The sequence below is a fragment of the Chionomys nivalis genome, chromosome 16 (assembly GCF_950005125.1).
Source record: "Chionomys nivalis chromosome 16, mChiNiv1.1, whole genome shotgun sequence".
Taxonomy (NCBI): domain Eukaryota; kingdom Metazoa; phylum Chordata; class Mammalia; order Rodentia; family Cricetidae; genus Chionomys; species Chionomys nivalis.
The window spans coordinates 43,115,858-43,128,292 of NC_080101.1; the positions used below are offsets into that span (position 1 = coordinate 43,115,858).

Here is a 12,435-nt window from a genome sequence, read left to right on the forward strand (position 1 = left end):
ATACTTCTGCAGAAAAAAAAGCTATAAAGCTGTAAGAAAGTATGATCAAATTTTAGCTCATGGGAACGTTAATGTCTCCAAATCTTAACTATAAATTTCTTAATTTATCTTTTTATAAAATAGGTATAACATGATGTGGTAGTTAACCACTGACTTATTCAAATGATAACATATTCAAAACAGCTGCAGATCCCCAGGAAACCAGGAATAACCTACACAATGGGTGACATGGCTCTCCCACCCAGATTCTCACTGGGAGCTGTAATAAACTTGTTCAACAGTACTGAGAGAACTCCATCCAGGTATAAAGAAGGAAACAAAACAACAGTACCTTTCTCCGACTTAGGAAAGGTGTTAGAGAGGATACAATATCTCTTTTGTATTGTTGGTTTTTGAGACAGGGTCTTACTATATAGCCTAGGCTTGCCAGAACTTACTACCCTCCATCCTCTTGGCTCCAGAGTGCTAGAATTACTAGACTATCCACACCAAATCATGACAAAAATCTTAACAGACGGTGACCAGGTTCAAAGTGAAAACACAAACGTGAGGGTGCTGAAGAAGAAGGGACTCTGAAGGTCTGAAGGCTGAGCCCAGTCAGTGAGGCAGTCAGCAAAGGGCATGATTACAGCACACACTGTTCTGTAGAACACAGACATCAACTCATTTTTTGTTGTGCTGAAATAATTTTTTTTTTTTTTTTGGTTTTTCGAGACAGGGTTTCTCTGTGGTTTTGGAGCCTGTCCTGGAACTAGCTCTTGTAGACCAGGCTGGTCTCGAACTCACAGAGATCCACCTGCCTCTGCCTCCCGAGTGCTGGGATTAAAGGCGTGCGCCACCACCGCCCGGCACTGAAATAATTTTTAATAAAATATTAGAACCCAACTCACCCCACTAAAATTTGGCCATTAACACAATGCTACAGTTCAAAGAAACTGGGCTTTTAAGAGCGCTTGTTCAGTTTCTGTAGGCCCTGGGTGAGTGAAGGAGGGAGGAAGGGATCCTACCTTGCCCAGTAACACCTGCTGCAAGCACGGAAGCGCTTTGTTTATACTTGACCGCTATATTTCATATTACTACATAGACTGAGAAATGTACTCGCTTTCAGGAGAAGTTGTTACAATATTATCTATAACTGAGTGGCCCATACTATATATTTAGACAATAATTCTGAAGCTAAAGGAGGGTTCCAACTGCTATAAACACTTAGCAATGACTGGTATAGTGAGAAAGAGAGAAAACAATGTTAGTCCATTTTCTGTTTCTGTAACAAAATACATGAAACTAGCCTCAAGTTCAAGACCAGCCTGGGCTATAGAGAAGATCCTTCTTTTAAAAGTCAAGTGAGAAAAGAGAACAAGAGCATCCTACGAGGTTTCTTGTGTTTGACATGGGAGGAACCTTATGGTGAGACAAGAGCGAATATGCTGGCTTGGATCCCTCCTCATTCTCACACCTTATTTAACTTCAATTACCCCTGAAGATCCCATTTCCAAATACCATCAACACGGGACTTTAGTGATCACGTTCTAACATGTGTACTTTTAAATACATCAGAGGTGCAGCAATGTAGATGTGCTGTGTATCTGACATCTTTAATATTTTGTACCCTCTCTGATATACTATCTACATACTATCTACATAAGAGTCCCCCAGGAAGTTCAGTTTCACTGATGCCATATTAAAGCCAATAAACAAGCAATGCGCTAAAGTACAGGACTGGAATAGCACTGCCTGAGGAGCCTCCTTTAGCAGCTATTCTTTTCGGAGACCTTTCCTGACTCACACAGCTGAGGTTCTACTCCCCTGTCCATGGGTGGAGCCTAACCCAGTATAGGGCAAGGAAGGTTTACTCTGAGAACTCCAAACTCACAGCAGTCGGTTTATCAAACTGAAGTGTGCAAACTATGATGAGCATGAGAAGCAAACACCGCTCAGTCTCCTACAGAAGTCAAGAGATCAAGAGCCGAAGAAACTAGACTGTTGTTTGTCTTCTGTATTTATATGCCTTGCCTTAATTAAAACAACTTTTCTACCCTTCTTTTTATGTCTTCCTCCCCCTCTTCCTTCCTGAGACAGAGTCTCACTATATAGACCAGGCTGGCCTCAGACTCGGAGACCTTTGCTACCCTTGTGCTGGAATTAAAAACATGCCTGGCTCTTTTTCCTGAAAGGTCTCTCACTATAAACTCCCAGGTCCCAGTAATCCTCCTGTCTCAGCCTCTTGAGTAGCTGGGACAGTAGATATGTACCATAGTGAGTTTTGTCTCTGGGCTATTTTGAGTTGATTTAAGAGCTGAGGGACACTAAGAAAAAGCAAAAAGAGGACTACAAGAGAAACAATCTTACTGAAGAAAGGCAAAAATATAGATAAAAATGACTGGTCACTATTCTTTAAAAGTACAGACATTAGTCCAGATAAATATCCTTGCCTAAAAGAGAACATGTAACACACATTAAGAAATCTGACCTTTGTCTCCTCTGTCCTCACTGCATCCAACAAATGGTGCAACAGCTCCTGACTGTCCTGTTGCTGGAACCCTCTAAAGCGAGGAGCCCTAGGGTTTAAAACAGAGAAGCAAAAAAAAGGAGCAGTCATTTTACAGCTCACCAGACACATCAAACTTACTTAAGACCACCTTGAAATGAATTAACGGTCAGTTTACTGCTTTTCAATTAAACGGATAAGTGCCAAGTGCCACTGGGTAAGCACTTACCTTTACCAGGCATGTCACACACGTACTTCACACAGCCGCTTTACACATGCTAACAACAATCTCACTGAGATGTGCTACATTCTCAAGTTGTAAGTGAGCGACCTGTTGCGGAATAATCTTTTTGAACACTGTGAGGATGTGTTATTCTGGTTCGTTTAATAAAATGCTGAATGACCAATAGCTAGGCAGGATTTTCAGGCACATAGGAAGCTGGGAAGAAAAAGGAGGGCATCACCAGCCAGATGGAGAGGACGCAGCCTGGGTGGTACAGAGTAAGAGTAATAGTCACGAGACAAAAAATAGATTGATAAAAAACAAAAACGGGTTATTTTAAGTTATAAGAGCTAGTTAGTAACAAGTCTCAGTAATCAGCTGAGCTTTTAAAATTAATACTAAGTCTCTGTGTCATTATAGAGGACTTGTTAGTCCCAACAAAAAGGTACAACTAGGTGGCTGGAGAGATGGCTCAGAGGAATAGAGCACTGGCTGCTCTTCTAAAGGTCCTGAGTTCAATTCCCAGCAACCACATGGTGGCTCACAACCATCTGTAATAAGATCTGGTGTCCTCTTCTGTACTGCAGGATACATGAAGGAAGAAACCTATATACATAATAAATAAAAATCTTTTAAAAAAAAAAGGTACAACTAAAGAGACCAGAAGAGATATTAAAATAATATGTAAAGTCATACAGTCAGCAAGAAAAACAGCACTCAAACCCAAGCCTCCATGATTTATCATTTCATCTCAAAGAATAAAAAAATTAAGATTCATTCTATATCTTAATATAAATATTATTTGCTTTTTATTTTAGAAGAAATACAGTCACACAGTTACAGAATGTATCTTATACATTGCACACTGATAACTATGTGAATATGTTTCTTCTAAGGAGTTAATTAGATCTCCTGTGTGACTAAATGAGATAGTTAAGAGATATCAATAGCAAATATTTAGTTCACTTTGGTAACTTTTTTTTGGTTTTTTGAGACAGGGTTTCTCTGTAACTTTGGAGCCTGGAACTAGCTCTTGTAGACCAGGCTGGCCTCGAACTCACAAAGATCTACCTGCCTCTGCCTCCCAAGTGCTGGGATTAAAAGCAGGCACCCCCACCGCCTGGCTCATTTTGGTAACTTAAAGCCTACAAAAGAACAGTTGTGGGATCACAATACCTGATTTCAATCAGTTCTACAGAGCCATAGTAACAAAGCCAGACGGCAGGCAGTGGCACAAAACCAGCCATGTGCAGCAACAGAAAAGAACAGACAATACAGATACAAGCACACACTTCAACAAGGGTGTCAAAGGCCTATGCTGGAAAGAAGACAGCCACTTCAACAATAAACGGTGCTGAGAAAACTTTGTATCCACATGGCAAAGAATAAAACCAGATGTCATCCTTCACCCTCTAAAAACCAACACAAAATGCATAAAAGACCTTAATGTAACACCTGAAATGATATGAAATTTATAATATAAACAAATTCACAATAATTTCACTATGATGTGTGTGTATAATCTCATTTGATATAAACAACACTGCTAAAGACTTTGTAAAAATGAACTACATTTTTCTACTTGAGAAGACTGAAGAGGAACAAGTTAAATGTCACTAAATACCAATCCGGCTCTTATGACCCAGAATCTAGTACTTTAAATAGTATTCCTCAGAGTTTCATAATTAGCATCCACCCTACAGCGCACTGATGTGTCTGCCACAAAGCTAAGGGAGCTGGCAGTGAAGTTACCACAGAAGAGGAAACACCGGTTCAGCTAATCTTTTGCTCGGTAGCTGCAAATAACATCGTTATGTTAGAGAAGGCTTGTGGGAGTAGGTCAGAGAAACTCAGGCTAGAAACAGATCCCAGAGTTGCTTGAGCCTCTACAGCTGGCATCACAAGAGGGAGAGATCACATAACAGACCTGTGCTGTCAATATCAAGCAACGTTAGTGAAATCAACCAGGACAGAACCAGAAATCCTTCCAGAGTCTCCCTTAGCCCTGGGAACAGACAGACACATAGGGTGGAGATCATTTCTGAACAAAGAAGCTACCTATCTCCATCTTCATAATGTATAAACTGTTTGTTGCCTTCTAAATAATCACTGAAAAAAATAAACCTAGGAGTTTCTTTTCATTCTTCTACTGAGAACTGGAAAATGTAATACATTAACATAAAATTTTTGAAGGATCCTAACTGAGGTACCAATATCAACTACCTTTAAACTTACTTTTAGAAAGGTTAGCAGATACCAAACATATGAAGACATTCAGCCTATTAAATAAGAGGAATATTCATTGGAAAGGTGCCTTAGTATATTAATTATTTTCTTCATCATTATGACAATATACCAGACAGATACACCTGAAGGGAAGAGAGCATCGTGGGGAGGGGCTGGCTAGCCACCAGAGCAGGTTGGTGCATGGCAGTAGGAGCTTGTCATGCAGCTTATTCACCTTGCTGGATCAGGAAGCAGAGAGGATACTGGGCCCGGAAATAGGGCCAGACTACAATCCTCTTGACCGAACATCCATCAGCTCAGCTCTCTATCTCAAAAGTTCCACAACCCCCCAAAGCGGCACTAGCAGCTGGGGACCAAGTGTATAAACGCATGAGCCTCTAAGGACAGTTCAGATTTCAAACCTTATCATTTAATATAAGTGGTGCTGTCGTGAGGCAAGACGTGCTGGAAAGATGGCTCAGTGGTTAGAAACAATCACTGTTCTTACAGAAGACCAGATTTAAGATCTCAATGCCCACATCAGGTGGCCCACAATCGCCTGTCACTCCAATTCTAGTGATCCAATGTGCTGTTCTTCTGCCTCAGAAGGCACTGGCACACGTGTAGTGCACATAAATACACCCAAGCACATATACACACACACACACATGAATTTTTTAAAAAAAATTAAAAGAAGAGTGCTGGAGAGATGGCTCAGAGGTTAAGAACACTGACTACTCTTCCAAAAGTCTTGAGTTCAATTTCCAACAACCACATGGAGGCTCACGACCATCTGTAATGAGATCTGGTGCCTTCTTCTGGCATGTAGGCAAACATGCAGACAAAATCAATTTAAAAAATTAAAAAAAGAGAGAAAGAAAGTAGAGATTTTAAATTCCTCAAGATACAAGGGTTGGGGAGATGGCTTAGCAGTTTAGAGCACTGGCTGCTCCTCCAAATGACCCAGTTCAATTCCCAATATTGAGCTGGATGCCTAGAACCCACACAGAAGTGGAAGGAGAGACCTGACTTCACAGAGCTGTCCTCTGAGCACACATACGTGCTGTATCACAGGCACCATATAAACACACACACACAGTAACAATAATAGCAGCAATAGTAATAGAGAGGAAACAAAACAAAAGTTCCAAGCGAATTCCGTGGATCACAAACATAAAAGAGGCAACGCAAAACAGCCATGTTGGACCTGAAAGAGACCAAAATGAAGCTGTTTACGGATGGTCTAAGGATGAGGGACAGTTCCTTAAACTTTAAAGAAAGTCCCTGGACAATGTTTCCAAGGCCACAAAAGGACTAAGATAGCCTGAGTACCTAAAGCTGAGCCTTTACACCACACACCCAAATCACGGCCATAAAGTAAATGTTGCACTAGGAAACTTACCTCCAACGCCAGCCAGAAGGTTATGTGAGAGGAACTTAAGATTTAAAATTAGTAAGCAGGAGGAGTGGAGACGTAAGAGGAAGAAAGTATAGGAGTGAGAGATGAGGCAAGGAGGTAAGAAAGAAGTGGGAACAAAAATGAGGAAAAATTAATATGGAAAAAACTACACCAAGTAAGCCTATGAACTGAGAAATTCAAGCATAGGAAGAAGACTAAAGAAAAAATAGCAAGAGTATAAATTAACTTCACTTCAAATGCATTTCATAGAGCTGCCTAAAATGTTCCCATAAATATTCCAAGAATGTCCAATAGATGCTCAGCATTAAGAGCTGCTCTTGTAAACCCCGAGTTTGTTTCTCAGCACCCACAATCCCAAGACCCACAAACATCTCAACTGGAGGTCTGAGGGATCCGATGCTCTCTCTCTCCTGGCCTCCAAGAGCATCAGGAACACATGGGGCGCACGTGCATATATGCAGGCAAACACTCATACACATAATAAAAATCATTTTAAAAAATTAATAAACCTATTGGCAGACTATGCTCGCAAGGTATATAAAACGTAAGTCAACTTTGTGTTTGTACTTGAACCCTTTCTTCAAGAGGGCTCATAATATATGAAAATGTTCCATAATCTGAACAAACCCCAGTGTAAAACATTTCTGCCCCTAAGCAGCTCAGGTGAAAGGTGTAACCCTGTGGTGAATCCTGAAGAAAAGGGCAGACAAGCTTTTCTCTAGGAGTACTCAACTATTTCAACATATTTTTGACTTTATAAATCTTAATAAAAGAAGGAAACATGAAAACAAATGAAGCTATTTTGGACAGAATTATAACAAATTTGTAAAGCATGCAATGCCCTAAAACTCTAACTTTATGCGGCAGTCAGATCTCTAAGCTTCTCACATCTTTTCTGGCCTTCACGGAGCAAAGAAACAGTATGTGCTGAATTACTGAAGCATGGCAAACCCTCTACATTTGGGGCTCGTTTAAGTTTAAACAAAATCGTGAAGTCTGTAAATACTATAAAATGCAAGTCCCTATGTAAGAAACTTGCTTCCTTCCCACCTCAGTAACTGGACCGATCTAGTTTATTAGGTCCATGAGAAGAGGACCAGTTTTAATGTTAGATACAGTAAGCTGACATATAATCTCATCTCACCATTTCAGAAAAAGAAATGAGTGACTATTTTAGCAGGGCTGGGTAATAGCCTCAGGTCATGAAGAATTGTGTCAGGTTGCATTTGGCAACAGCCCCGAGCTATAAAGAATTGCTTAGCAAGCCAGGATTGATGGCCCGCCCACGGAGACAGAGGCAGGTGGATTCTCTGTGAGTTAGGGGCCAGTCTGGTCTACAGAAGGAGCTCCAGGACAGCCAGGGCTACATAGTAAGACCCTGTCAGAAACAAAAACACTTAGTCCTAGCCTGACTGTTTAGTTCCACCTGCAGAGACAATATGCACTGGTAGCATAAGCAACTCACCCTACCAAACCACACACAAACACGCACACACACACAGACACACGCAAGCACACATGCGTGTGCACACACACTCACACACGTGCACGTACATGCACACACACACATCCCCAAGCCTCTCTGAATGCATACAACCTTCATCCCAATTATTAACTCCCTTTTAATCAGAAACTCCTTGAAGCAGCTCTCCTTCCCACCCAAGCAGCCATTCTCCACTGCAGTGGACATGAAGAGGACAAATGATTTCTCTCTCTTCTCAGTAACAAGGCCGACCAAGATGCCCTGTCACACCCTGATTCTACAACAACAAGACCCCATCCCCAGAGCCGTCTTGTTCACAAGGACACTCTTTCCCCATAATTGGAGCCTCCCTGAGGGCTGACACCCTGTCTGCACTCCCTGAGTCACCCTTCTTTCCTTCCCCCGCAGTTCATTACCGCTCATCCTCTGACGGATTATTCCTAAAAAGACTAACCTAAACCTAGTCCTGTGAGTCTGACCAAAAGACAAATGCTAATCCCAACCTCTGCCCTCCCCAGTCTCCATCTCACCAAATGAGAGTTCGGTTACCTTCCCTAGACTAGCAGTTAGGTTTCACCATGGGCTCCTGGTCGGGGGACAGAGATATTTACTAGCATTTGCAGATACCTTTCCAGGATGGGCTGAGGCCTTCGCAACCACAAGTAAGAGGGCACACAGTTCACAACACTACTCTCTGAGATCAATCCTTTGCTTGCCTTCCTCCACACAGACAGGCAATGGCCTTGACTTTCTCTCTTGACTACCCAACCTGTCTCCAAATCCCCTGGAAATTCCACCTGTCTTACTGGCCCCAGTCCTCGGGGAAGTAGAGAGAATGAATAGGCCATAAATGTTTCCCAGCTTCAACTTTTCACACTCAAAAATGCTCCCCTACAATTTCACTCCACATCTCTAAGTCTCACCGAGCTCAAGTTAGCCAGGCTCGTTTCCCAGCTCTCCCCATCAGAGACGCAGACTGTATAGGACCAGAAACAAATTGTACCCACTTGGTTCCCAAGCTGTCTCACCAAGTCCCTCCAACAAAGATTACTATACTAGCTTTTACTGCCCAGAGGTAACTGACTAGCCCTTTTCCAACCTGGAAGAAACCTTAATGTACCCCTTCTACCACTGAGATCACAGTCCTCCTCTAGTAGGAAGCAGTTGCCCCAAAGCTATGACTCTTCCCCTTTTTCCTTTTTACCCTTCCAGAATTGGGATATTGATGGAGGAAGGTAATTGGTTAAAAAATAAAGAAACTGCTTGGCCCTCATAGGTTAGAACATAGGTGGGTGGAGTAAACAGAACAGATTGCAGGGAGGAAGAGGAAGTGAGCTCAGATGCCATTTCCTCTCCTCTCTGGGGCAGATGCCATGCCGCTGCTCTCCAGGCCAGACGCGATGAAGCAAGCCGCCAGGTCAGACATGCTGAATCTTTCCTGGTAAGAGTGGTGCTACACAGATTATTAGAGATGGGTTGATCGGGATATGAGAATTAGCCAGTAAGGGCTAGAGCTAATGGGCCAAGCAGTGTTTATATGAATACAGTTTGTGTGTTGTTATTTTGGGGCATAAGCTAGCCAGGCTACCAAGAGCTGCGGCGGCAGGAACACAGCCCACAGCTCCCCACAACAGGATATGTTGGGTAATAGCCTTGAGTCATAAGGAACTACATCAGGCTGTATTGGGTTCCAAGCCAAAAAAACATTGCTTAGCTCCAGACTGACCATTCAGTTCAGATCCACCTCCAGAAACAGTATGTCCAGGTAGTAAGCAACTCACCTTGCCCAACTGTGACAGGGCAAGACACCATTTCTGGTCCTCCATCTTGTATTCTTACTGAGGCCACATCAGGTCTAACTAGAATTTGATCTCCTTGATGGAGAATCCCAACTCTATTGTAGGAATCCATGGTCAAGATGCCCTGGCTAATTTAGCTTAGCTTCTTGTGCAGAACCCCCTCTAGCTAACCACTTACCTTCTGATAAACTGCTTGCTTCTCTGAAAAAGCCCTCCCTGCAGCTGCCAAGCAAGCCAGAACATGCGCTAACACTTGGTCTAAATGTGTGGTGCTATACTGAGGTCCTGAATACATGAGTGTAGTCCCAGCCAGCAAGAATAAAGACTTAACTTCTGGTGAGTTCCCATAACAAAACCTCAAAAACGCTGTAACTTCCTGGTAGATAACATACATGCATGTATGCACACATGTTTTAAGTTTTAATTACTGTGACTAACAGGTCTATAAAACAAAAATACTTCTAACCTATAAGCCCTTTAAGGACATATACTTCCTGAAATGCTGGAGGCTACTGTTTATGGAAGATAACAAGACACATGTTTTCATTCCCCTAAACAAGTTTGTTTGACCAAACTGCACTGGATGTGCTTGATCATATGTAGGCAGAAAGTATACGGGCAGGAAGTATGTCAGAATGTATGCTTGCCTCTGCGTGGTTGTAGGTGACAGGGAAGAAGTATGTTAGGATTTATGCTTGCTCCTGATTGGACCTTACAGGAAATACGGTATCTTACAGGTTTGCCTTTATAAACCTCTGCAAAATGTGACTTGTAGTCATTTTATAGGAGCCAGAGTCTATCATCCTGGCCAGTATTTAATTAAAACTTGCTTCAAATTTGGCTCAAAAAATTGTGGTAGTGGTCTTATTCTCGATTGATGGCATTAACAGTATGTTCCTCAGCCTCTCTAAAATGAGCTTAACTTTCATCCCGTGGAAAGGTTGGGGTCAGGCCCATCACTGTCTCAATAAAGCAGTCGTCTGCTTCTCTGCTTTATTTTTCTTACAAACATCAACTTAGGTAAGCTCTTTATGGCATCTTTTCACTTTGAGGCATATGAAGATTTTACTTTTAAGCATATGCTAGTACTTGAAGAAATCATATAAGATCTATTTGCCTCCAAGTCCATCTTTAAAATAAAGAAGCTAAGGGTCTGAGAATGTAGCTTGGTGGTGGACTCTGCCTGGCACATGCGAGGCACCAACACAAGAAACTTATATTTGTTATGCTACTTTCTAGATTTTATAGCTGAAAGATAGCCCCATGATAGCATATTCTGTGTGCTGTGAATATGTGTTGCTTTTATTGGTTGATAAATAAAACTGCTTTGGACTATGGCAAGGCAGAATATAGCTAGGCAGGAAATCCAAGTAGAGATATAGGTAAAGCAGGGGGACTGAGGAAGAAGCTGGCAAGCTGTGGAACAAGATGCACTAGAGAACAGGTGACACCACAAAGCCACATGGCAATACACAGATTATTAGAAATGGCTTGATTTATATGTACAGTTAGCCATATAGCCTAAGTCATTGGCCAAGCAATTATAATTAATATTAAGCCTCTAAATGATTATTTTATAGCCAGCTGCAGGGAGCAGTAGGCGGGAGAGAATCAGTCCAGTGAGACCATAGGAACACAGAAAACTTTCAGCTATAGCCCCAAGCTACAAAGAAGTGCTTGACCCACTTAGTTCCACCCCAGAAACAGTATGTCTAGGTAGCACAAGCAACTCTCCTTGCCAAACCACAAAAAAAGACTGTAACTTCCTAGGAGATACAGACATGCATAACATTGTATCATAGACTTGAGTCAGAACAGACTTCATTTGATTCTCCGTTTTGTTACCCCCATACTAGGGGTGCTACCTAAGTTCTGTGTCTCTGTTTCCTAAAACACATAAAATGGGGATGAACACTCACTTCTAAAGAGGATGATGAAAATGTGCATAAAGCACACAGATGTGGCTAACAGATGTTGCTTCTTTGTCTTGTCAGTCTGGGCAGCAACCAAATCAACAGAGCGAGAATAAAACCCTTGTTAAGTGGGAATGCATCAGAACTTTATGACCTCATTGTTCATATTAAGAATACAGACACACTCACTTCTGGCAAAGTTGATTGAAAAGAACTTTAGGAGAAAGGGGTCCTTTTTCCGCCTCCTTCATGCTGTGAAGAAACAGGAACAAGGCTGAAGTCAATGGTCCAGGGCTTGAAAGTTCCACCACTAACGGATCCTTTGAAAACATGATCAATGCTTTGTCAGAAATACATAATTTTAAAACAAAACATTATCAAGAATCTTAAAGCTATACTTTATTTAACTGATAGTAATTAAATTGTCTCAAGTGTATTAACTTTTAGTCCTTCATATATAAAATATTTAAAAAGAGAAAATATGATTAAATGCTGTAAGAGACTGAGTCACTCAATCTGACCGTATTGCAGTTGGAACAATGGACCCCAAAGAACTCGAAATTTCCCCGTAATCTCATGCTGGGAAACAGGACCTGTGCCAGCCAGATGGGAAAATTGATTTTACACAGTTCTAATTCCTTGCCAAACCACTTAACAGGATGGGACTGAAGCCCTTGCATATCCTAGTTCTTCTATTTACACTTTCCTCACTTCAGAACCCTAAAGATGGACTTAAGGGTTTGCTGGATCTCTTTGGTCCTTCTTCCCAAATGTGGTCATACTGCATAACTCTTTTTTCCTCCTTTCCATTTTCACTTGGCTCTTTTTTAGTTGGTGTATTGAGAAGGACAACTAGTTGGACCTGATATGGGACACAAGTTGT

The 12,435-nt window shown here is 41.7% G+C and overlaps 1 protein-coding gene across 5 annotated transcripts in view; it reads right to left on the reverse strand.

Annotated features, from left to right (window-relative positions):
- The window catches only part of Usp45 (ubiquitin specific peptidase 45), a 64,220-nt gene that overhangs the window by 24,755 nt on the left and 27,030 nt on the right, over window positions 1-12,435 (reverse strand). For 3 of the 5 annotated variants that reach the window (XM_057790892.1, XM_057790891.1, XM_057790893.1), the window contains exons 8-9: window positions 11,742-11,872; window positions 2,471-2,558 (exon numbers count right to left, since the gene is read on the reverse strand). In XM_057790892.1, the coding sequence (XP_057646875.1) occupies window positions 2,471-2,558; window positions 11,742-11,872 (219 nt within the window). The remainder of the gene's footprint in view (window positions 1-2,470; window positions 2,559-11,741; window positions 11,873-12,435) is intronic. The other 2 variants (XM_057790894.1, XM_057790896.1) reach the window with 1 other exon arrangement.